The sequence below is a fragment of the Netta rufina genome, assembly GCF_964035555.1.
Source record: "Netta rufina genome assembly, chromosome: 8".
In the NCBI taxonomy this organism is placed as follows: Eukaryota; Metazoa; Chordata; class Aves; order Anseriformes; family Anatidae; genus Netta; species Netta rufina.
Window position 1 is genome coordinate 30761678 of NC_140131.1, and position 26508 is coordinate 30788185.

General features: G+C 38.7%; 1 protein-coding gene across 1 annotated transcript in view; it reads left to right on the forward strand.

Moving 5' to 3' along the window:
* Positions 1-5783: 5783 nt before the first annotated feature.
* ABCA4 (ATP binding cassette subfamily A member 4) overlaps positions 5784-26508 on the forward strand; it is a gene marked incomplete at both ends in the record, with an annotated part of 69843 nt that continues 49118 nt past the window's right edge. Inside the window, 8 exons of the mRNA XM_084291228.1 lie at positions 5784-5849; positions 11155-11248; positions 12235-12376; positions 13725-13864; positions 16411-16538; positions 21268-21465; positions 24884-24973; positions 25357-25594. Of these exons, the coding sequence (XP_084147354.1) occupies positions 5784-5849; positions 11155-11248; positions 12235-12376; positions 13725-13864; positions 16411-16538; positions 21268-21465; positions 24884-24973; positions 25357-25594 (1096 nt within the window). The remainder of the gene's footprint in view (positions 5850-11154; positions 11249-12234; positions 12377-13724; positions 13865-16410; positions 16539-21267; positions 21466-24883; positions 24974-25356; positions 25595-26508) is intronic.

Genomic DNA, 26508 nt, shown 5'->3' on the forward strand with positions numbered 1-26508 from the left:
CTAGAAAACCTAACATTGAAGAAGTCTTGGTTGAGAAGAGCAGTCTTCTTTGTCCTATAGTGGTGTTATGAAATGGTTACTTCTATGTCTCACTCTCTCTCTCTTCCTGTGGAGTGATGATCCATGAAGAAATGTACTAAACTACCGTACCTGGCTACTTTTGCACACGCAGACACTAGAAGAACAAACTCCCCATGCTTTTCACAAGGGAAGTGTGGCAGGAACAGCAAAAACATTCATTTTGTCATAGTCATGTGTGAAAATGAACTGGGTAAAAAAATATTTTTCTCCGGTTACTGCAGGTTTGATTTGTCTGCACAGCCCAGAAGAAATTCCCAGTCTCTAGAACATTGTCTCCTATAGAGAAAAATACTTGTGCCACCTTCATAAAACAAATGGAGCTTAGAGAAAGTGTTGAAATTCCTATGAACTAAGTGTTGAAGTAGTGGGAAAGGCTTGTGTCTTCTCTAAGACCATAGCAGCAGACATACAGTTGAAGAACTCTGCTTATAAAGTTACTAAGGGCAGTGCTTAGATTAAACAGTCTAAGAATTAATTAACACACTGCGTTGTTCTTAACCTGGTAATGAAGTAGTCTGATATGTCAGTACCCCTGGAGCTCAGGGTCCTCAGCAGAAGCAGGAACATAGTGAAGGTATTGGTTAAATTGATAAAATATAAATACAATACCTGAAGAAATACACAGTTAAGAGAATTTGTTGATAGCTTTTATTAATAAGGTATAATAGGTACAGTACAAACAGGGTAAGAGTACCCTTTGCTAACTGCTATTTACAGTCTGGAAAAAAAAGGAATGTTTTACTGAACCTCCAGGATTAAGTCAGGGAAGAGCTATTGTTCATTGTTGGCAGCCAGTCAAAATATGAAACCTACTCCACATGATGTGGATTTGTTTAACTCATTTTTAGGCCTCCCTGTTACCTAACATGAAGTAAAATACAGAGGCATCTGATTCAGTCTAGTACTGTCTTCATTTACTATCAGCTGAGAAATAAATGCTTAACTTAATTTCTAATGGCTTTTTGTAGTTCCAGCTGTAACACTAGAATGTCAAGGTTTTAAAAGCTGTCGCTATATTTCCCTGTTGAAAGGCAAAAGCTAGAAAAAGAATGAAGAAAAAGCCCCTTTTTATGACTTTATTGTTTAAAGATATTTTTATGCCTTGCTTGTTTGCTTGTTTCTTTCTGATGTTGTCCTGAAGGTAGTAAGATAGGATTGAACTTTGAGAAATTAGTTTTTTAAATATAAAAGTTAACTTATTTCTACTGATTTAAAATCAATATTTAACTTTGTTACATTGTGTAGTAAAACTAGTGGTAATGATGGATGTAACTAATTGTTTCACTTGTCTTCTGTCAACAATACATATCATTTTTTTTCTGAATGTATGCAGCAAATCATTTTTCTATGTTATCGTACTAACAGCTAGCAAAAAAGGAAGAAAGCACAGAAGAAGTGCCATTTTTTATTTTCCTATGGTTTGGGAATTCGTAATAGTCTTCCCACGCTTCAGCAGTATGCTGCTGATGGAACCAAGTTATTTTTGTTGACCCTTACGCTCAGCCCCCGGAAGTGGAAATCAGTTCCTGCAAAAGGAAAATTAACAATCCAGAGATTTATGTATGCCATGGATATAAGTCACATCCTTTGAGCTTGTTATCTTTGGGCAGCAAATGCACGCCATTCTAAATATTAACAAACTTGATTTGCATTAGCTTCTTTTGGAAAGCTGAATGAACAGTTCTTAATGTGGCGTGTTTGTTTTGTTTTTTGTTGTAGTTTTCTGCTTTTAGGAGGGGGGTTAATATCTGTGTTAATAAGCTTAACTTTTTTGGTAACTGAATTTCTTGTAGTGCCTGTGCTGTTCCTAATCGCAGTTGCCTCAAACCCTGGCTGATCTTGCGATCTGGATGCTTCTGCCTTTAAGAACAAAGGTAGATCTACAGCATGACTAATCACTTCAGAAGTTCACGTACCTCCAGAGCCCATGTGGAGTCCTCGACGCATTGTTGCTAGGTACTATTTTTAGCATGGACCTTCTCTGTAGTTAAATTGCACTGTTTTGCTCTACTTAAATTCGTGGAGTTTGAATCTTGACGATACAGTTCTATGTTAATCTGTCGAGTAATGCCTAGATAGGGAAGGATATTTCGGGACTGAAAATGAGTTACTACTTATTTATTCTGTCCTGCTACAGAATCTGAGGTTTATCTCTCCACTGTCTCCTGATTGCACTATTTTAGTTCTTTTTTCCTACACTTCTGTTCCATGTTTACCTGTCTAATTTAGGTTTCTAAGCTGTGTAAGGTTAAGACAATTACTCTTAACAGACTTAAGACAAAGACAACAGTCATAATTGTGAAAGTGTTCCATTTAGGAAAGCAAGCTTCTTTCCACTAGCTCCCAATTAAGGTTTAATAAACAAGGCAGCCTGGAGAAATGTAAATATGCGGTAAAATTAGAAATGTTTCTAAAATATGTCCGCAGAGCAAAATGGAATCTTTCTTCATGTTTTATATGTTGTCTGCACCTCAAGTATTAATGCTATAATTTAAATATCTTGGTTTAGGCTAAAAAGAAAAATGTTTTTATATTCTGATTTATTTAGCAGAATCTTAACCTTGGCAATCAGTCTAGTAATCACTGTTTTCTTTCTTTCACTGATTCCTTTGCAATTTGTACATGTTAATTAGGTTGTCTATCATTAAGGAGTTACTTCTCTTATAAGGAATCTCTCTCCCGATGGCTCTCAACAGCCCTAACTAGCAAGGTTTAATGTAGAAGGACAATCTGGATAACCTTACTTATGTCCCTTTTTCTTCCCAAGGTTATTAGTTCTGTCTTCTTTACTACTTAAATGCCAAGTGTCAGAAAAGTAGCTAAATTTTCTAGGGCGAATGCTAACAGAATGTTATCTGGCAATCCTAACCCCATTCATGACCTTGCACTGCAATTTTTACTTGCTAACAACAATAGTAAAAGTTACAGGATGGTGCAGGTATGTCATACATTGTGAGCAATGTGGGAACATGAGCTGACAGACTCTGTACTACTAGGGAATCTCTCAGTGAGATAGAAACAACATATTGGATAGTTCAGTAATGAGCCAAGAGGAAGAAGAGGAGAGGCCAGAACACTGGCAGATTACATATTTTATGGCCTTGGTATGAAGGCTTGAATTTCCTTTCACAGCTGTTGCAGAAAGATTGCAGAGTGCCCACCTGGGGTTTAGAGGAAGGTGAAAGGAGCTAGAACAGAATTGGCCTTTTCCCATTTTTCCAGCTGTAGGATTCATTCTTCAGAACACCAACAGGTTAGAGAGTCCTGGGTTATGCAAGGGTGTCAGAAAGCCATCTGACTGCCCGTAGTCAGCAGCTCTGTGAAGAGAACCTCAGTGGAAACCCTTAAGGAGTTGCAGGCATGCCACACTAATGGCAACAGCAAGCTGATTGCTACTGGAGCTGCCTGCAACTAAATATATATATAAACTTGGCTTTCCAAGGGAGCCATCAGCCTGTTCAGCTGCAGAACCTGCTGTCAGTAGTGAAACTGCCAAAATCTTGTCTTGCCTTGAAGGTCAGCCAATTTTATTTTATTTTATTTTCCTGGGATCTAAACCCTTCCAACAGTTAATTGCTCAGAAGTGCGCTCGATTGGGTAAACATCTGAAGAACTAGATGTGCTTCTTTTGAATTACTGAGGAAAAGAGGGGAAAAAAGTGAATGATACTGTCTAAATTCTAGCCTTTTCTATCACCCATGTATACATAGGAATCAAATGGTCAATCTGAGACTTGATACAGATTTTCTTTCTCACTCTTCTGTATTCAGGTGTTTGGTCTCAAAGTAAGACTTCAATTTTGTTCCCTCTGTTAGGTGGTCAAAATAGGCCCCAAATCGCATCAGTGTGAAGCTGGATCTCCCAAAATAAAATTGTTGTCTGCTGCATGTCATTATGTCTGTTTAGGATCTTAATGCTCTCTGTACCATAAGGACTACTTTTCAACGCAGTAGCGTGGAATTGGTCAGAGTCACTCAAAGCAATGGGTTTATTTTGTTCCCTTTAGATTTTATCCTGTCAAGCTGGGAAGCTGTTGCAATCCAAAAGTGTATGTCTTCAAACCATCAAATGTTAATCCATTTACACTTTACAACAGCAATAGCTTTTTTTACCTGGTCTCATTTCCTGTGTTGTTCTAGAACTTGAGTTACTACAGTTGATGGACTAACACTGAAAATTACATGAAACTCTTAACCTACAAAATATGGGAAATGATGCAGGTTTTGTCATCATCAGCTTTGCATTGATTTTTTTCTGCAGAATTGATGTCTTGTTATTTGGTCCCCAGTAAGCAGCATAGACAATTCTAGCTAAGCTTGGTCTCAAATACTCTGTCCCCATCTCTTCCGTGTTCAATGTGTCAGAAGAGATCTGCATCTTTTTTAGGAACATTTTTCCAGCAGGTGTCAGCCCCTCTAACCAATGCTGTCTTCCTGTGTCCTGTTGAGGTCTGAATTTGTTTTCAGATCTTAAAATGTGCACCTGAGAAGATTTTCTGAAATGGTCAAAGAGTTATTACTTATTTTTGTGTCAACTAATGCTGTGTTGACAGGTTAGGACAACATATTCTTACATGCTATCCAAGTTTTGCCTCTTAAAACAAGATTTCCTCCACTTAATAGATTATCTACAAACAAAATTCTAGATGAACAGTGGCAAGAGAGACTCAACAAATCACCTAATCTGTGACCAGTTTTGCCTGTGCAATTCTTGTTAGAGATTTGGGTAATATCCAACAAACAGATCTACCTCATCATTCTCATAGTCAGAAAGTGCTTTCCAATATTTAACTTACATCTCCTTTCCACTGACTCTCAGTTACTAATCAATCATGAAGAAACTATTCTCTTATCCATAAGGCAGCTATAAAGTAGGAAGTGTATACAGGAACAAATTAAAATGTTTCCTTTATTTTTGAATAGGTCCCTGTATGTGGAAGGTATCTGTTTAGACTTATGTGTCCAATTCTCTTTTTCTTTTTGAGGGTAAAAATTCAAGTTGGTTAAAATGAGGCATGAATCTAGAAAGCAGAGCATACAGTGGCTTAAATTCTGTTGTATCCCCTGTAAAGTGTCCTACAAGGCGCTGAATTTAAAAACCTGTAAATCTGAGATCCCATTTTTTTGGTTTTGTTTTTTTTTTTTCTTTTTTATTTTGTTTTAAATGGGAACAAAATTAATTTGCCTTTCCAAAACCCAGTGTGCTTATCAGTATACATTTACAGTGTCTAGATGGAAAGACTAATTCTGCCTATAAGTATTTTTTATGTAAAGTAATTGGAAATCCATGTTTTCTTGTAAAACAAAAAAAATATATTTTAAAAACACTGATTTAATCTGATAAAGCGGTTAATTGTTGCATCATTTCATTACTTGAAAGTCCAATTTAATAGCTGGATTCAATGTTAGTGACATTTTTTCACTTGAAAGAAATGCTTTTCCTCTCTCTTTCTTTTTGCTGATAAAATGTGTGACAGGAAACAGCCTCAAAACAAAGGAAAACCACATTTTTTCATGTGTGATAGTATATCAAGTGCAAAATTATATGGTGCAGACAATGACAGGAACCAATCTCTACAATAACATAATCTTAAAATAAGAACAGAAAACAGTTTTGTTGATCTCAGATCTGTTTAAACTGTCAGCTGAGAAATGTCAATGTATCCTTTGCCACAGGTTTGCTAGAACAGTTGGTGCAGAAGAATGAACTTCCTTAGGCAAATCAGACTTCTACTCTGGAAGAACTGGATTCTTCGGAAAAGACAAAAGGTAAAATATTAGTCTTTGGATTTCAGCTTTGGACCATGCAGTCCCCTGGATGAAATGACTGGTGATACATTTATCACAGAATCACAGAATCTCTAGGTTGGAAGAGACCTCAAGATCATCGAGTCCAACCTCTACCTAACGCTAACAGTCCCCACTAAACCATATCCCTAAGCTCTACATCTAAACGTCTTTTAAAGACTTCCAGGGATGGTGACTCCACCACTTCCCTGGGCAGACTGTTCCAGTGTCTAACAACCCTTTCGGTAACGAAGTTCTTCCTAACATCTAACCTGAAACTCCCCTGGCGCAACTTAAGCCCATTCCCCCTCGTCCTGTCACCAGGCACGTGGGAGAACAGACCAACCCCCACCTCACTACAGCCTCCTTTAAGGTATCTGTGAAGAGCAATAAGGTCACCCCTGAGCCTCCTTTTCTCCAGGCTGAACAAGCCCAGCTCCCTCAGCCGCTCCTTGTAGGACTTGTTCTCCAGGCCCCTCACCAGCTTCGTCGCCCTTCTCTGCACCCGCTCAAGCACCTCGATGTCCTTGTAGCGAGGGGCCCAAAACTGAACACAGTACTCGAGGTGCGGCCTCACCAGAGCTGAGTACAGGGGGACGATCACCTCCCTAGCCCTGCTGGTCACACTGTTCCTGATACAAGCCAGGATGCCGTTGGCCTTCTTGGCCACCTGAGCACACTGCTGGCTCATATTCAGCCGACTATCCACCATCACTCCCAGGTCCTTCTCTGCCTGGAAGCTCTCCAACCGCTCATCTCCCAGCCTGTAGCTCTGCTTGGGGTTGTTGCGCCCCAGGTGCAGGACCCGGCACTTGACCTTGTTGAACTTCATTCAGTTGACCTCAGCCCATCGGTGCAGCCTATCCAGATCCTCCTGCAGAGCCTTCCTACCCTCCAGCAGATCGACACACGCACCTAACTTGGTGTCATCTGCAAACTTACTGAGGGTGCACTCGATGCCCTCGTCCAGATCATCGATGAAGATATTAAAGAGGACCGGCCCCAGCACCGAGTCCTGGGGGACGCCACTAGTGACTGGCCTCCAACTGGACTTGGCTCCATTCACCACGACTCTTTGGGCCCGGCTATCCAGCCAGTTTCTAACCCAACAAAGCGTGCGCCAGTCCAAGCCAAGAGCAGCCAGTTTCTTGAGGAGAATGCTGTGGGAGACGGTGTCAAAAGCCTTGCTGAAGTCAAGGTAGACCACATCCACAGCCTTTCCCTCATCCACCCAGCGCGTCACTTTGTCATAGACGTAGATCAGGTTCATCAAGCAGGATCTGCCTTTCATAAACCCATGCTGACTGGGCCTGATCACCTGCTTGCCCTGCAAATGCTGCGTGATGACTCTCAAGAGGATCTGCTCCATGAGCTTCCCTGGCACTGAGGTCAAACTGACAGGCCTGTAGTTTCCCGGGTCAGCCCTCTGGCCCTTCTTGTAGATGGGCGTCACGTTTGCTAGCCGCCAGTCAACTGGGGCCTCCCCCGATAGCCATTTTTATCAGCATATAAAAATCACAAATTCCTGACAGAATCAAATGAGACTGGGATATTGTCTTGTGCAGTTTGCAAAGATGTTTCTTGCAGACAGTGTTGCATTGTTTTCTTTGTTTATTTTACAAATACTACAGCATACAAGGAAAAGAGGTGTGGGCAGTAATATTTTGTTACATTCATAGAAGAAGATCTGTTGTCAGGAAAATGTGGGCTTAGGGAAATTTGATTCCTAATTTTAGATTTACTTCTTACACCCAACTGCTTTTAGAAGTGAATCCAATTAGGGGCCTGAAGCTCAATTAATTTTTTTTTCTTTATGTGCTTGAATATCATGATAAAAAAGGTGGAAGTCAGAGAAGTATTTTAAATCCTTTCAATCCTTCTAGATCTTGTGACACTTAGTCATGGATTAGAGCAGATTTATCTATTAGTTTCTACCGTATTTCACCTTTTTTTTTCTTCTTTTTTTTTTTTCTGAAATTTCTTGGTCAAAACCCTAAGACAGGGTCATGGTTATATGATGTACTGAGACTGCTTCTGTCAAGCTGTTTTTCATGGAAAGTTCCCTTTGAGCTCATATAGAGAAAGACCAACCATTTCAAACTAAAAATAATAAGGAACTACAGTCAGGTGGCTGTGAAGCTGTAACAGTCATGCAGATGATTTTGTCTTGATAACAGACATCAACAGGATCAAACAGAATCAGGATAAGTTGAAATGCTTGCCTATGCTGTCGTGATTTTTTCTGTGCTATCATTGTTTGAAAGTTGTAATAAATGTATCCAGAGTTGCTTGGAACCAGAGTTGCTTTGACTAGAATTTGGTCAAAACCAGATGGAAGGTATCTCCAACGTTTCCAGTTATTTTGCTGACGGAGCTGAGACAGAGCCCACTTTTGTGTCCATGCTAATGTGTTTGCTTGGTTTTGGCTAATAGAAAATAACAAAAGGTATATTGTGTAAAAAAGCACCAGCTGTCTTGTCCTCTTCCATAACTCCTGGAGATCTTAGTTATTATGAATGACTCAAGCTAAAAATTCCAGGATCAAAGAATTACGTGATTTTTCCATAGACAAATTGAATGTCCATTGTTTCGTAGCTTCTCTGCAGACTTTATCCCACAGTTTGCATTGCCAGCAAGAGCTGATGCATGCAACGTTGTCAAGTCGTGATTTAATACAGTATGAAATTAACTGATCCACACCTAAATTACACCAAATATAAGGACCCCATTACAAAGCTAGCCTGCATTTACTGATTACCAAGGAGCTGTAATAGTTTGGTTCTCAAGTTCAGGGAATAAAAAGAAAGGAAGAAGGAGAGAAAGAAAGAGAGAGAGAGAGAGCGAGGAAGGAAGGAAGGAAGGAAAGAAGGAAGGAAACGTAAGTAAGTCCATCTTGGAATGTATAATATGTATACTGAGAGAATTGAAAGCCTTTTTAAAAAACTTTTTAGCAAATAGATCCATGTCTTCAGTATTTTCAGTGTATGAAATACTGTTGATTTAAGCAAGTATTTCCAGATATTTCACCCAAAGTTCTTGCTTGGGTTTTAGGAATTCCTTTTTTTTTTCTTTTTAATATTTTTCTTTTAGAAGTTTCAAAAGTGCTAGCCTCGGGGTTTCCTGGTGTTGCCAAAGAATGCCTTTTTGTGGTGATCATTCCTAGCTTTTAAGCACAGTGATTTAATCCACATCAGAGAAATATTTTCTCTACTCTGAAGGGTAAAACAAATTTTAAAACTGAGCCAGTAAAAATAATGTTATTTTTAAGTACATAAATCTACCTGCTTATTTGTTCACACAGAGAAACAAGGTAACCAAAACAAAAATCCCTAATGTCAAAAGCAGATATAAAATGTTTGGGGAAAATCAGCTTGGTTTTTGGTAACTATCGTGCTGTACCACAAATGGAGGCATATCCAATCTTTTACGTAAGTTCATTATTTACTCTAATTCACAAGAGGAAAGGCTTCCTTACAGTTAACAGATGATCCACAGCCAATGTAGACTTGTCAGATTTATATGGTCTTATCACTGATCTTGGTCCATTACAAGTCCATGTGGATATTACATTCCTCTGTGTGCATTGCTGGAATTTTTGGCTCTTTATCTTATGGTTCTGTGGTTTTATGGGCTGCTCTCTGATCCTTCCTAGTATGTTCTGAGATACCAATATATTCTCAGGAAAAGGCCTGCAGGAAAATACCAGAGGGCTAACAGCATTTGGTCAGTCCTCATTGTACAACACACTGAATGAAAGCTTCGCTTGTACTTTAGCCTTCAATCCCATCCAAACTAGTTAGATAAGAGAGAAAGTAATGCTGAATTCAACCTGAGGATTTTTTATTTCCTGGGAATGGAGGAAGAGCCAACACCTGAGCAATAACCCAGGTTAACTGCAGCAAAAATGACAACTCAAGAGTCTTCCCCAGTTCTTACCCCTTAGAGTTCATTTACACATAATGCTTATCCCAAACATCTTATTAAATTGTTGGCGGTGGGTGTTAGTGGTCTGCCCTGTAGACACACCAGCTGCTGAGAAGGACCTGTAACACTGTATGCTCAGCTATGGAGGAGAAGAACTGTACAGTGGGAGGTTTCCTACTCCAAAAATTTTGTCATCTGCCCTTTGCTTCTAGCAAGATTTTGTCTGGCTTTAAAAATGAGACGTGCATAACTTCTTAGGTGATTTATTTATTTATTTATTTATTTATTTATTTATTTATTTATTTATTTTAACAAACCAACCTTGTAACAAAGTGTGAAATAGGAAACAGTTGCCTGTTGAAAAGCTTTGTATCCTTTTGCCATAATCTTAAACTGTGTTTAATTAAAGCCAGTGAACAGAATGACAGTGGAAAAAGTAGGGCAGCTCCAAAAACCTGTTCTTAATTATTCTGTGGAGTATCTTTTACCCTGCATGGCTCAATCTGAAGAAAAAGGGGGAAAAAATTACATTCACATGTGGCCCGCAGTGTCTTTGGCTCTGCTGCTGTACACATTACTGTTACATGTTTGGTGCCTGATGTGGGAGGCAGGAGTAAAAGAAAGGAGACAGGAAGAGCTTTCCTGTGCATGTAGTACAACCCAGGCAGTGGAAAGAGTCTGTCCTGGCTCTTGTAGGGAGGAGGAAAAAAGTGCCACGTGGCTGGGGGCTGGGCGCACACACACACACACACACACACAAAAAAAAAAAAAAAAAAAAAAAAAAAAAAAAAGCTGGTCCTCAGAGCCCAAAGCCTGTGTCACAAGATCAAAGAACTGTAGTTTCAAACCTCTGCCAAAACACACAGAGGCAGTAAAACTGAAACATGAGAGTGGAGGAAAGACTGAAAAAACAGGCAGGATGTTTCTCTGTGGTAAAGTAGTGCCCTTAATTTTCTGTCACAGCTAGCAGCTGATGTCTGTACTAAGTGTATTAAAAGACCTGGGCAATAAAGCAGCCTTGGATGGAGCCTTGCATGTTATTCAGTAAGAGGTTTGATCTTAATGTATACATTTTTACCTGTATTAGAAAATTAATGATGTTGAAATGAGTGGTGACAAAAAGAGGCAAAAGTAAATATAAAAGAATGTAGGTTTATGATAAAGGCTTTACCTTCAGGTACGTATGTTACACTTTAGCCTGCTAATGAGTCCAGCGTTGCAAAAGTGTGGATAAAATCCCTCTGTTTCTCTATTGCATCTAATCCTGTTTTTCTGTATTGTTACAGTGTCATCCACTTTGTGTAAGAACTTAATTTATCTTTAACATTTGGTTTGAATGGATTTTTGCTTTTTGTTTTTCCAGCTTCGTCTTCTGGTGGAGCTTGTGTGGCCTCTGTCATTATTTCTTGCCCTTGTGTGGCTGAGGAAGGCTAATCCATTATATCGCCAACATGAATGTAAGAACATTTGACAAGTTTAATGCTCTGACCTGTGTTAGATAATGCCTAGAAGGTCTCAGACAGAGATACTGGTCTTGGATGCCAAGTATTTTCTAATGGCAAAAGGACAGACTTTGCTGTGAGTAGTTTAGTTATTTGTAGCCATATATTATAAAACTTACCAACAAGGGGGAAAAAACCTCTAGTTTTCCTGTGAGCTATTTTGTGGTTGGACTTACTTGATGTCTCAAGGCTCTGTCAAATTGTAGATTTCTATAATTCTGTTGTTGATGAATTGTCTCACTACTGAATATAAATAAATAAATAAAAAGGCTAGGTCAGAACTAAATTCCAGTAGAAAATTGTCATATTGTTTTTATCAGTTCCTTTAGAAGATATAATGTGTGAACACTTAAGAGTTTTCCAGTGGAAGTGTACACCTTAGTGAAGCAAATATGAATTTTACACAGTAGGTTTCTTTTCTTAGTAGGTAGTAACCAACTGACTGTCTTTATGCAAACCAGAGACCTTAAACCAGAGTTATACTGAAAGGCTGTAATGCTGATTATTGCTCCTCTTGTAATACTGATTCTTTCTGTATTTATTACTGTTTGTACATACTGTAGCATGATAATCATCCTAGTTGCTTAGTGTTCAGGCTAGATAATTACTTGACTCTAGAGATACCAGGTTTTGCTTATTTAGCTTGGACTGTTTATGAATGTTGCCTGAAAAAGAAAAAAAAAATCAGAAAGTAGAATTTTTGAAAGTATTCAGAATTCTAGTATTCCATTCCTGTTGAGGAAAAAAAAAATAAAAAAAAAAAAATCTGCTCTGCCACTTGTCTCATTGGAAACAGAATTAGTCCAGTGCTAATTACTTTCAAAAATCCTATACAAACTATTCATTGTTTAGTAAAAAAGCTCAGAATGCTATTCAGTTTCACACAAGCTGCATTAGAAAAGGCACCTAATCATTCATATTCTTTTGTTTCCCAACTCCAGGTCACTTCCCAAACAAGGCCATGCCATCTGCAGGAACACTGCCGTGGTTACATGGCATCTTCTGTAACATGAACAACCCTTGTTTCCGCAGCCCAACCCCTGGAGAGAGTCCAGGTGTTGTGTCCAACTACAACAACTCCATGTAAGCAGAGCTCTGTGTGCAAGACAGGGTTGCAGTAGTACAGACCCGCTAGGCAACTGCTGTTAGCTTGCCCTGGGCACCTGTTGAACTTGTTGTCACCTGCTGAGTGTTATAAGGAGAAAGGGTGAAGCATCTTCAGCCTGCTCAGATTGGTCCCTCAGTATACTGGAGAGAGTTTATAGAATAGATCTGTGATGTAAGCAAAAAGGGAAAGGTGAGGATTTAAGAAGATTTAAAAGAAGATTTAAGAAGATTTAAATCCATAGCTTGGAGTTAATTTAGCATTTCAACTTTGTTCCTAGTGAACAGGGTTTAGAATAGTCACCTGGGCTTCTTTGTGGGTACAGTCATGCAGTGAAGCTAAAGGGTTCCATTTTGTGTACACTCTGGCTTTTCTAGGTTGCTGATTACAGAACGAACTGTCCCTTTGTGAGTCAGAGTAAATTCAGTGCACTACAGAGGAAGCAAATACATTGTGTTTTCTGAAAGAATTTTGTCCTTCCTGTTTGCTGTTTCCTGTAAACTAAAATAAGTCATGTGGGCAGAGATTTACCTTTCCATGTATGGAAAAACATAACCATTAAAGAAATACTGTGCTTCTAAACAGGTATTTATTCAAATTCTATCTCAGTTTTACTGCAGAAGGAAAAGCCTATGATATTTCAATTCCTAGATGTGCTTGGCCTCCCATGCTGCTAATAAGATCTGTTCTTCATATTTGTTTATAAACACAGGACCTGACTGAATACTTATTTGAAATGTGTGTCCAAACCCAAGAACTGTAGGTGAACAGCTGCCTGTGGTGAAGTCAGGCACTGTTGTTTTCAACCCCTAATAGAAATATTTTCTGAAAGTACTTAAAAATCACTGTTACATTGGAGGGGACTGAGATGGGAGAGGGGGGAGGATTCTGTACGTTTCCATGTCATTTATCCAGCTGATCAGGGCTGCTTGTGCTCTGAATGCCCCAACCAAATGCCAAAGCAGATCCTGGGCCATAACTGGAGCAGGTTTTCAGTACAACCGTGACATAAGTGTTGTTTGGGGAAGGTCCTTTCCCCACAGCAAGATCATCATGGCTTATTAGAGACCAACCTTCTGCCACACCAGTAGCCCTCTGAAACCTTCTGTGGACTCCAAAATCTGAATCCCACACCACCTGAAACTACTTTGTTACCACCACAAAACTGGACTTTGAGTTTCAAGGCTAAGGACAAAATAACTTTTTTCCTCATCCATAGCACAGAGAAAGTCAATCTTGCTTTTTTCTTTTTCTTTTTTTTCTTTATGTGAAAGGTTCTTAAGAGTCATCAGTCTTAAGTTATTATTGATTCACTACTTCTTTCAGCCTTGCAAGAGTATATAAAGATGCTCAAGAGCTCTTACTGGAAGCCCCTGAAATCCGTGACCTTGGCAGAGTCTGGGAAGAACTGATCATTATGACTCAGTTTATGGAAACAATGAGAACTAATCCTGAAAGAATCGCAGGTAATTGTTTTCTCTATATCCTTTAGACTATTGAATTTTTCCTTCTGAAAACTGACTATTAGTTAACGATGCAGAGACTAACAACATAATGTATTGCACACCTGGCTGTTACTCTGCTTATTGTTAGAGAGGGTAAACTAAAATTCATTAACAGAAGGTGTAACACACACCTTTCATTTGAGAGATGAGAGAGGCATTCAGTTTCATTCTGCAAACAGGTTCCTTAAATAACAGTAGACAAAACTCAAGCCACAGAAACAAAGAGACATCACCACCCAAAGTGAAACATGTGGATGAAGAGATTTCATTAATTGTTACTACAGTAGAGGCAATAGCACTAAGAAAGCATCACTGAAAGATGCAGAGGAATGAAAAGCTGGGAACACGCCTGAATAAATATGAAGGGCATAACCCAGAGAAGAGCTTAGAGAGATTTTTATTTCAAGTATTAGCTGAAATAGGTTTGGAACAGTGAGGAAAGAAACACTTTGTTCTTGTTTTGATTACGTGTTTAGAGAGATTAGGTATTGCAAACTTATATAATTTGCAATTCTGTTTGCTTATAAACTCCATTAATTTTTATGCAAAGTCATGTGCCAAACTCAAAATGCTATCCTTGGAAAATATAGGAAATGGACCAATAATCATTTTCTTAATTTAATATTTGGGCTTTAAATAGATAATTTGAAAAGATACTCCTAAAACTAATGGCACAAAAATGCAATGGCTTTCAGAATTGATCTGTCCCATTCTCAAATCCTTTGCCACAGGAATAATATTCTTATTAAAATAAAATATTGCCACCTAGCATATATTTTAATAAGATGTGTGTAAACCATCAGATACACATGCTCCACTATCCCATCAGAGGTTTCTAAGTAGAAGTAAGAAAGGGTGTTTCACTATATATAACAGTGGGAAGATCAAAATGCAAACAACAAAAATCTGAGTATAATCTGAGATGTGTTTTTTACACAGCTGTAGAAAACAAACACTCCTGTATAGGGGAGAGGAAAAGCATAAAGTGCAGTGGGTTTGTAGTATATTGCTCAGGGACAACACCCCATGGTTTGCATCCTGTATCAACTTTACTTACCAGCTGGGAAATAGAACACATTGCTCCCAACTCCTGTGAAATATAATGCTAATGCTATTTCAGAATCTGTTATTTTGTAATATGTTTGATTAAAAAATAAAAGAGTTTTGGAATCTCCTGTTTGCATAAAGCAAAGTCACAAAATCAGTCCTGCTAAAGTCAGCTAAAGTAATGAAATGCGAATTACCACTTTTATCTATACAGAAAAAGGTACTGTTGAATTAACTACATGTATATAAGGTCTGTGTGTGTGTAACTTACTACTATTGCCTGTAAGAAACAACCTTAACAGAATACGAGGGCTGCAAAGCTGAGCAATGAAAAACTACCAAATGCTAGAATTAAAGCTGCTCCTCCTCCCGATTTCTTAAACCAGATTCACCTCTTGAGTCCTCCTTCCTTGTCCCACTCCCCCCTTGCATTTGACAATATGTGTTCTTGTAACGTGCTTCCTCCTCCACTGTGCCTGGGTTCCAGGAAGGGCATCAGTGAAAATACAAGCACAGTGAAAATACAACAGGCACCTATAATTGTTTCAGTGTCTGCTGCTGAAATAAATACATGGAGGAGCAATTGCAGAAGTTCTGCTCAGCACCTGCAGCCCAGGGCAGAGTTAGCTTAATGCAGAGTGAGATTGTAAAAGTTAGTTGTTGGACTCTAATGAGATTCTGCATAACTTGCATGAACAGAAACAGTCAGCTGCAAATTAGTGCATGTTTATGTGGAGATGTCCAAAGCTGCATTCCCCGTGTCAATGTGATATATGTTGCTCCTATCAGTTTCAAATTCCTGTTCTAAAGGCTGCAAGAGCTACTGCTTTTCAAACATTCTTTGCATAAGTCTGGGACTGCTTGGTGAACTACCTTTAATTAAGGCCGTAGTATTTAACAGACAGGAGTCATTTCACTTTCCAAGCTTTCACGTGGACCATGCTGAGGCAAAATTCATACTGATACACTAAATGCAAAAACTATAGAATCAGGTTAAATAGCTAAAGGTTATCAACAGCAAGCAATAAATTAGTGTAAGTGTAAAGGGTTGGCCAAAGTTATTCACACAGGATACAGCAGAAGGGACCCTCGTTCTAACAGTAGCATACTTCAATCCAAACATTTAAAATAAATCATTACCTCAGGAAAAAAAAAAATGCAGACACTTTCAAATGCCATCAGGGATGTTTTGAATATTCTCATTGCTCAAGTCCTACTCAGAAGGATCTTTGAGAGATCAGATATACAGAGTCAGAACAGCCGTCATTTTCTCATAATCATTCCCCAGCAAAAGATTAAAATCACGTTGAATTTCAAAAATAGTTTTGGACCCCATTAGTCACTACTAAGCACATGAGTCAAAGCACATAGTTTTTGCTGGTTTAAGCTAGTGTTTGAGATGTTCCTTACCTTCCTTGGTCTAGAATTTCACTGATTCCCATACTCCTTTCTTCATACAGGAAGAGGAATACGAATTCTAGACATTTTGAAAGATGGGGAGACTCTCACTTCATTCTTGCTGGAAGATGCTGGTCTCCCAGATGTTGTTGTTTTCCAGCTTATTAATGCTCAAGTACGCCCTGAACAGGTGGGTAGAGTGAAAAAACTGCCAAGCGTTTACCTGTGTGGAACACAATCCCTTGAGTTGTATATGCAAAGTAGCTTCAGTGGGGACCTTGTGCCCAGAATTTCTGTTGCCTTACAGGTTACGTGCATTATATCCACCTTTATGTTTTTGAATCTGGAAGAAGAGGTGTTTGTTTTGTCTTAAAATAATAATAATAATTAATAATAATGTTTTGAATATGTATTAAATAGAGATGGTTTTTTGACGCTGTTGTTGCAACTGAACTACAAAACAAACATCAAGAAATTATACTGCCAGGCAATGCCTCTGTCCTCATGATTAAAGACTTGGCTCAAAATCATAATGCAGCTGTGCATCTTTTTTGGAACAGCAACCCTGTTGAATAGCAGCAGAGAACTATTTTCAGTTCTTGATTTAACATTTTAATTCTTTGCCCCAACGTCAGCAAAGTAACGTTGGCCTTATAGCACTGTCTCACGTGAATAGGTGGGAGTGGGTAAGCAGCCCCACGTTTTCAGATTCCAACTGAACAGCAGACCTGCTCTGAAAATTCACAGTGAAAGCTGCAGGTCAAATCACTCCTGAAGCAGCTAAGCGGGAGACTGCGTTTGGCCAAGTCCAGGCAATCTGTGCATCTGCATGTACTGGTGTCTGCGAGCTGGGAGGAATGCTGTATTAATGAATGAATGTTGCTGAATCAGAACTCTGGAACAATTTTTACGTTGGGTTAGTGTGTGGGTAGAAGCAAATGAGTAATTGACACTAAAAGTTGCAATTCCTCTTTTTCACCACCACATAAAACACAAATGCTAGAACTGTGCATGGCCAGAAAGAGGGAAGAGATTAATAAATTTGCATTCAGTTCCTTTTGTGCACCACAGGTTCCAGCTGGAGTGACTAAATTGCCAGGTTACATATCTGCTCTATTCTTGATAAGTACCAGGGGAAGCTCTTCCCTCTCCTCACTTTGTTATGAAGCAATACGACAAGATGACAGCAATTGATACATCCTACTTGTCTTCATACCTCAGTATCAGTTGAAATGCCAAAAAAAAATTGTTTCCTTGCTGCTCATGACAAGAAGAATTCTATAGAGATCCTTTTGGGCTTGCTTTTTCCCTTTTTCTCCCTTTCCTCTTCTTTGTCAGAAGTCTGCTGCATACAGAGAACTGTGTGCTGCTGTGTTAGGCTGCATTAGCTCCCCAGTGGCCTTCATTCAGCGACTGTTGAAAACTTTTTGGCTGCTAGTGTATACAGGACTGGTGGTGTTTTCAACACCATCACTGAAACTCTGATTGAGACCTGCTGGTACATGGTGTCTTTTTAATGTATTCTCTGTGCAGGTGTAGAAAGAGATGTAGTTCTTTTGATACTGGGAGTTAAAAGATTTGAAAATCATCTTGAGAGGAAGCTGAAGGAGGCCTGGCATTAAATACCACTTTTGCTGTCCTCTGTGAAGTTTTCTTGTTAGCAGTAACTGCAGGGGTACGAGGTCTTCTCACAGGAGCTGGTTTACAGATATGAGGAAGGAAAGTGCTATGAATGCTTCCTCCAAGAGCAACTGAAGTAGAAAAACTGATTTCATAGTTCTCAAAAACATAAGAGAATTATTTTCAATGGGAATTGAACTCTTGCTGTGCTGTGCGGGCTAAGTGACAAAATTCCTATAGACCTTATTGATATGACCAGCCCAAGTAATTGCTTTTAGTTAGTTGAGCAAGAAATTGCAGAGCTATGACTGGAACACAGATCTGTGTTTGTCTGTAGCCTCAAACATGACAGCTTACCTCCAGTTCTTGCTGCTCTACCCTCTGTTTGCCTGTATATTGCTGCGTGTCCTCTCTCCTGGACTGTAATGGAATAGAGCTGATTGACCTGAAAGAAGCAGCTTGTTTACAAGAACCTGACTGTTGCCAACAGCTGGCTGCAGATCTAGGTCTGAGCTGCCTGGGAGTGCAGGAAATGACACACAGACCTAAAAGCTAAACTTGATCAAACAGGCAACTGGCTGAAAAAATAATTTGGACTTCATTTCTTTGGCCAAACAGTGACACGTCGATTTAAAAAAAAAAAAAAAAAAAGTATTGAAGTTTTCCTCTGAGGACCTGCTTCTGAGTCATTCTAAGATAAGGATAAGAGACTGATGTTAAAACACAATAAGAAGTTCAAGAAAGATTGGCAACAGCCCACCCTACCGGAAAAATTGGAAGGGCGGAGGTTTGTTGTTCTGCTAATCCCATCTGTTCATGGAAATTCCTGAAATGCAGTTACAGTTTGTAAATAACCTGTCCTTTTTTTCTGTTTAATCCTCCTCAAAGATGTTAATGTCACAATTTTCTCATTTCACAAGTTAAAGCAAGGCTCCCAGGCTGCCTCCCTGTGCAGCTCAGTTGCATTACAGCCCACACTGGATGGTGAGGTCAGGTATGTGCAGCTGAAAAATGCTCTTTTTGTAGTGACTGAGCAAATAAGCAAGTTCTTTCACTGACAGCAGATCAGTCAAATTCAAATCTTAGTTTGCAAGACTCTGTCCATCGGTTGCATGTCCTCTCTTGCATTCTGTCTTTACACTGTCTAACTTGTGTTAGCAATGTAACATACATGTCCTGTCTTTGTGTCACTCTCAGTGTGTTTTAACTTTGCTGTAAAGCAAATCTCATGTTCTCAGTAATATCTGTACTGACAGATATTTCACCCATAGGTGAAATTGTACGGTGAAAAGGCACTAGCTAAGGCCACACTGTTAATTTGTCATCTAATTTTTGAAAATTCATAATCTAGTAAGTAAACTGTCACTGTTACTGAATAGATTTAAGTGCTTATTGTGCCACTTATGGCAGAACAGCCCCTTGCAAAGAGAAAGCCTGTGCTTTCCATGCTGCCTGGACTGATGGTTTAGACTACATCTAAAAGATCAAGCAATGATGTAAAGGATGAGAAAACTGAGGGGTTGATTAGTTTAATTACTGCTGTGTGCTTAATTTTCAGGTATGTCCTGTTTTTTTTTTAAGTTGTGTTATATGTTAGAACTCTTTCAGGATTTGTTACTCTACTTGTTCTCAGACTCCCTAGTGCAAATACAATATAGATTGTGTCAATATGTGGGTATACCTGTAGTGATGGTAGGGACTGTACCTGTCAGATACTTTTACTAGAAATTCGTATCCCTTTTTTTGCATCGTTGTTCCTATACACAATTTGGGTGTAATTCAGCTGTGTTTTTTGTAAAAATCAGCTCCACAAGCTGAAATTCAGAACAGTCATGATAAACAAAATACACTCTTGTTCTAGACCTCTCTTCACCTGATTTTCCACAGTCACACTTGCAGTTTTGCTGGTAGGTTCTGACATCTGAAGCACTTAATGACTAACTTCTCAAGTCTGAATCCACTCTCCACAGCAACTAAATTAATTTTATTTTAATCTCATTCATCTATGTTTTTAAATACTTCTCTTTACAGGCACCATGAAGCAAGTCTCAGCTGCTAATTATAGGAGACTGGCAGATACAAAATTTTGATAATGTTCGGAATCACTTAGATGGCCTTGTTAATTGACTTAGGAAATAAATGTGTACCTGGTGTAGGCTTGGTATGTTTGTTTTGAACCAAATGTCTTGAGGACTGGAATACTCAGCAAATAATTTTTCTAAAGAAAGTTATATTTTATGCATATTTTGTCAGTTTCTTTTTCTTTGCAGTTTTTAAAAAGCATCTAGCCTAACAATATAGTGTCAATGCACAGTCCTCATTTGTCTGAATGTCTGTGTTTGTCTCAAACATGGCATACGTTTAGAGTCATTATGGTATTGTGAACTTTTTTCTATGCAGTTTGTACCAGCAAACAGATGTACAGAGGATGGGAACAGCCTCTGAGCAATTTTCAGTGCTACTTTTTATTTTATTGTCATGTATTCTGTCCATTGTAAGGCAAGTAGAACTGAATTGTAGACTTCCAAAAGTATTCCATTACGACAATACAAGTCCTAGGTAAATACATCAATTTCTGTGGAGTTATTCTGTATTTACACTGGTTTCAACTATAAACTAATTTGCTCTCTCTGGTTAAACACTAAAGATAACTTCTTTATTTTCTGTTCCATATTTAGATTAGAAGCTGAAATAAGTAGGTTGGGTGTGGTTTAATGTAAAATGGCTTTACTGAGCCTGGCTGTATGCCTGTGCACAGCGACTATGAATAATGGCTCTGGGGAAGCACTGAAGTGAAAGAATCATGACTGAAATAAAATAGTGAGGGAAATCAAGCTTGAGCAAAGGCAATTGGAGTCGTCTTTTTCCAGTTAGAACAGCTGACAGCAAAACTATAACCAGGATAAACAAAAGTTATAGTGATGTGGCACATTTGATTGGTCTTGGGGAAATACTTTCAAACAAGTTAAAGCTTAACCATAAGGATGGGTTGCATGGCACGGCCTCAGGCATGCTTAGATGACAGAGAGAAAGCAAAGAAGACTCATAAGAACTTCTGCAATGGAAAGAAGAATCACTAGTGTGAAGAAAAACCTGTCTGAAGGTGAGGTGATCTAGCATAACATCAAGTGAAGGTGACTGAAGAGTTAGTGTTTCGGCTGACCACATCTTCCTGCCATTCAGGAAATATTAGCAGATGTTGATATCAAGATGTCTGTTGTTGATAAATCTGAGTTGTTCCTGCATAGTCTGAAGGTTCAATAATAATAATAATAATAATACATTATTTTTGGTTGCAGTTTGCCTATGGTGTACCCAACTTGACTCTGAAGGACATTGCTTGCAGTCAGATGCTCCTGGACCGCTTTATTATCTTCAGCAGCAGAAGAGGTCTCCCTTTGGTCCACAAGGCCATGTGTGCCCTCTCCCAGGAAAGCCTACAGAGAGTGGAAGATGCCTTGTATGCAAATGTTGATTTCTTTAAGCTATTTCAGCTGGTAAGTATTAACACAATCATCTTGCCTTATGTGGTCACTTTTGGCTGTTATTTCATTGTACTTCAGGAATTTTCTTTCTAATGCATCACCAGTGTTTTGAGAGGTCTTTGTTTATTTGCCCCCAAAAATGTGAAGTTATGGATATATAATTATTAACCTAACATCAGCAGGACCACTGGACAGTTTGGAGCATGCTTTGGGAGGTAACAGATGAAATTCACTTACAAGAGAACTAAAAGATTCAAATAAAATTTTAAAAAGTTTGTGGAATCTGGCCTTCCTAGTCTGTGTAACAGAACAGAGCTCAGGAAGACCTATCTGGACCTTGCTGACAGATCTGAAATACTCCCATACAACCCAACTTGTATTTGCTCCATCCAGCATGACGGCATTTTACTCTGAAGTCAAAGCCATGATGCAACTTGAATTGGGATACCCATATGTGCCTTTGTGTTTGTTTGTTGAAACAAGTTGTACTGGTTTTCATTACTCTTTCTACAGAAGCTCTTCCTTCTGTTCATTTTAATTGTTCTTCTTTGTGCTGCTCATATTTCTACTGTGTCCTTGCCATAAATTAACTGCTACTGCAACCAGAGTTCAGTATTTCCACGTGTCATGTATATATATATATATATAATGGCATAATGGTATTTTTTGTTCTTGCTCTCTGTTATTTTCCTGGTGTTTTCTAATATTCCATTTGTCTTCTGAACACGGAGCTGTTGCTTTCAGAGAACTAACTGTAAAGACTCCAAAGTCTCTTTCCGTATAATAGCCCATCACTGTGTATGATGATGATGTTTTTTCCCCACGTTTGTGACTTTACGTTTTGCAACACTGAATTTAATTTGCTGTTTGTCACCTTGTAAATAAATGTCGTGAGGTCATCACATTGACAGTTTACTGTATACAACAGGCAGCATATATGGGGAGTTGATGAAGTTAGAAAGCATTGATCAGACTTTCCTGCCACAGCACAAAACATCACAGTTCATTTAACATGGATTTAATTCAGCTTTGAGTTACTCAGAACTGGGAACACAGGATGCCAGAAGCTTTAATTGACACACCAGCCAAATTACTGTTTGATTATTTTAGCATTGGCAGACATTTATTGAGCCTGTGTGATTTTGCCAGTCCTGATAAGAATCTGTGGTGAGTTTCTGAAAGCTTCTGATTGTTTTCCATTTCTAAAAATATACACAGATATTTTCTTATAACTGGTGCTTGCTGGAAGTAGAAGAGAGTCCTACAGTACTTCTCAGGTAAGTTTTCAGCACTGAAGGACATCCTGTGAATATGCATGCTACACTGCCCAGCTTCAGGATTAAGCTGCTAATATCATGATTTTGCTCCCATATCAAATAAAATAGAAAGAAGAGATTTGATGAAGCAGTTGTCTGTGTTTAAACAAAAATAGACTTGTGAGAAATAGGAACATAAACCTGAAACTAAACACCAGAATTGTCCAAGATGTAGGTTTATGATCTGGTCTTTTCCTACAAGGTCCGTCTGCCAAGACTTCCCCTCAGTATTGGAGGTCTGTGTGTTGGAAACACACAGTTGGATCCACAGCCTGATTCCCAGGGGTTTTAATATGTACCTAGCTGAAGAGGGAGGGTTTTCATGATTCCTTGCAAAATGATACCTCATGTCTTCAAGATCCCAGGTTATTTTCTACCCTCTTACACTGTCAATCCCTCTGTACTTCATGGTCCTCAGGCTACAGTTGTAACCAACTACATACCAGAATTTATTTTTTCAGAGCTCCTTTTGTGAGTAGGCCTCATTTTAGGATTGGCAGCTGACTGGGGATTCCAGAACTGGGCTTTCTGTTTTCTGAAGGAAACTCTTCAGTGTTCATTTGTTGTTTTTTCTTTTGTTTTTGTTTGTTTGTTTGTTTTACAACACTATCTTTAATTCTAGTGAATGTGAAAATAGTTGGATAAACATTTTGGAGAAAGCTTTTGTTCCCCTCTGTGCTAAGGGTCAATACACATTCCTAATTATATGCTCTGATATTTAGGTCAAATGTGTGCATAGTTTGTATATAATCCCTGTTTTCCTGTCTTTTGTGTGCTCCTAGAGAACGCGAACTAACTTGAGTACAAACACAGTCCTTTTAGAACATTTCAAGACCTGGTTCATACAGAGTGCCTCCTGCAAGAAATAATACCTAGGAAAAAACACATGCAAGTTTGCCCCTATTTTTCCTTCTTTTCCTCTAACTACAGGAAAGAGGTTCTTAATTCCATATTTAGCTCAGGCTTTTCTCTGTTTTGTTTCATGTTGTTTACAATATTGTTGCTCATAGTTTCAAAAAGGCCAGGTTAGGACAAGTGCTCCAAGAATGCTGTATAATCTGTGCAGAAACTGGTTCCCTTCAAGTGAAAAGGGAAAAGTATATTTTGAAGCAGTACTTGTGTATACTTCCTGCCTCTACTGCAAGTGACAGATCAGAACATGCAAACATAAGCGTTCCATAAAAACTCTTGCTGCTGTGATTCCCTGCCAGGTGCCTACATAGTGCAGCTCTGTCTTTTGCTTTTTTAACCACCAACTGACTGAAAGAAATGGCAGGGAATAAGCAGGGTGTATAGCTGCACAGTCTTGGGGAAATCTTTTCAGAAGTTTATCTAATAAATATTATGGTCTATTCACAAATCCTGCTTTTTTTTTGCTTTTTTTTTTTTTTAATACTTGAGAAATAAATGCCTGTAAAAACCTCAGAGTGCCAACACCAAGTGCACGCATGATTCTTCAGAGAGTTCACAAAGAGGGATGCAATGATGCAAGTAGTAAGTAGCAGCATGCCATGGTGTCACCTGTTTCTTAAAAAGCTAGCAATAAATAAAGTATTAACTTCTGGCAGAAAGGCCATTTGGTCAGTCTGCAGGAGCCTGGAGAAGCAGATCTGGTTTCTGGCAGATCTAACAGACCTTAAGGACCAGTCTCCAAAATCAGGAGATCTCACAAGTACTACCAGGTATTTTACCTCCATGGCAAGCAGAGGCTTCTGAATCACAACACTTGTTCAGTTTAGAAGTTAATAAGAGTCTCTGCATCTCACTGGAAACAACAACCTCTGAGAAACAACTTCTCATAAATCCCAGTTCCTGCATTGCTCCTTTATTTTTGTACCTTTCGGTATTGTAGGCTTAGATAAGCAAAACATCCCAGGCTATACTTTCAATGGCCTGTGACAGTTTCAGCCTCATATTAGTCAGACAACTTACTCAGGCAGTTATGAGAGTCTACACTATGGGTTTGTGGTCCCAGAAATCTCACAAGACAGTGTTACAAATAATTCAAAGCATTTGAACTGAAGAGATGCTGGTTGGATTTTCTTCTCACTATATAAGCTGTTGTCATGTAGAAACTGTCCAAAACTCATCTGTGTTTTCTGATGTATTCACAGCTTCCCACTGTGTTGGACAGAAACTCACCAGGTGTTGATCTGAGGTCTTGGGGGAGGGTGCTGTCTAATGTCTCCCAAGCAGCACAAAAGGTAAGTGGTCTGCTAACAGATGGCATCACTTTTCTGAATAGTTTGTAGTTCTTTGTCCATTTTGTTCTTTTTATTTCCTATTATCTGCTTTATCAGAAAGGAAATAGAATTGTTTGGGAAGAACTCTTTCCTTAGAAATTCATTATTCTCTCATTACAAAATAAGTGTGGGCATAAGCACTGGCAATTATGAAGCATTTGATTTCTTCAGAACAAACGTGGGAGAACAAGAACTGAAGATCGTGCCTGTGACCAGCATAGAGGAGATGAAAGGATGAGGTTCTAACTGCATCTAGACTGTACTAGTCTGTGCACTACTGGTGACCTCTCCATAGACTTTCTTCTTTTGAGGGCTGCAATTAACAAAGTCTTGTTTTACTGCAGCTAGCCAAGAAGTCAAGTGTTCAGGACCTTTTCAAGGCTTTACAACCATTTGTACAAGATGGAAGAACTGAATCCTTAGGCCACTGGGTGAGCTCCATGTCTGATCTTTTCTGTGGCTACCCAGAAGGAGGTGGATCCAGAGTGCTTTCCTTCAACTGGTATGAAGATAACAACTACAAAGCTTTCCTGGGGATTGACTCTACAAAGAAATCCAGTTATCTCTATGATAATACAACCAGTAAGTTTTTCCATCAAACTATGACAGAGAGTGTAGACAAGTGAAGCTTATGTTAGAATACCACTATGGCTTTTATAAAATAACACTTTAAAGTAGTTAATTTGGGAAATTAGGGACAGGCGAAATAGTTTTGCTCAAATGTACTTTTTAACTGAAAGCAAAGAAGACCAGGAATTGAGAACTGACAGAAACACACATTAACTTTCACTATGAAGGCATAAACATCATCATCATTATTTTCTAATATATGCTACTGATATCAGGAAGAACTAAATACTTCTGGAAAAAAGTTCAGGAAACTCTATGGTGCATCATTCTTGATTTACTTTTCTCCAAGGCAAATTTATTTGGAAGTCTCTTGATTGTTGGCCTGGAGTGTAGCAATATTTAAAACTCTCCTTTTAAATAACACTTAATGTGATGGATGGTGGCTGGTTTTCTTTTCCTGCGTAAAAGTACATATATTTTGTTTCAATAATGTCCTACACGTTAATTAAATCTTACGTACAAAGCAATGCTATTTATAACTTTAAAATATTTTTGCTTTGATTTCTTCACTTACTTCCTTGCTATTGTAATAGAAATGTTCTTCTTTTCTACCATTCATTATTTTATATCCATATTATGTCCTTTTTATTCGCTGTTTAGTTTATCTCTGTATTGAGGCCACCAGCAATTTCGTTATGCTAACGTTCGTATCGTAGCTGATATTAGATTTGTGTGTCCCTTCTGCCATGATGGATATAATTGTGTGCTTGCAAAGTACAGATGAGTGCTTTGCCTGTGAAGGGAATTGTAGATTTCACTTTTTGTGTTGTACTTGGCTCTACATATGTCTGAACCTCCATGAGACCTGGAGAAGACCCAGTACTCCCCTTCCTCTATCTGGGGAACAAAATAGTAGAATACTTTAC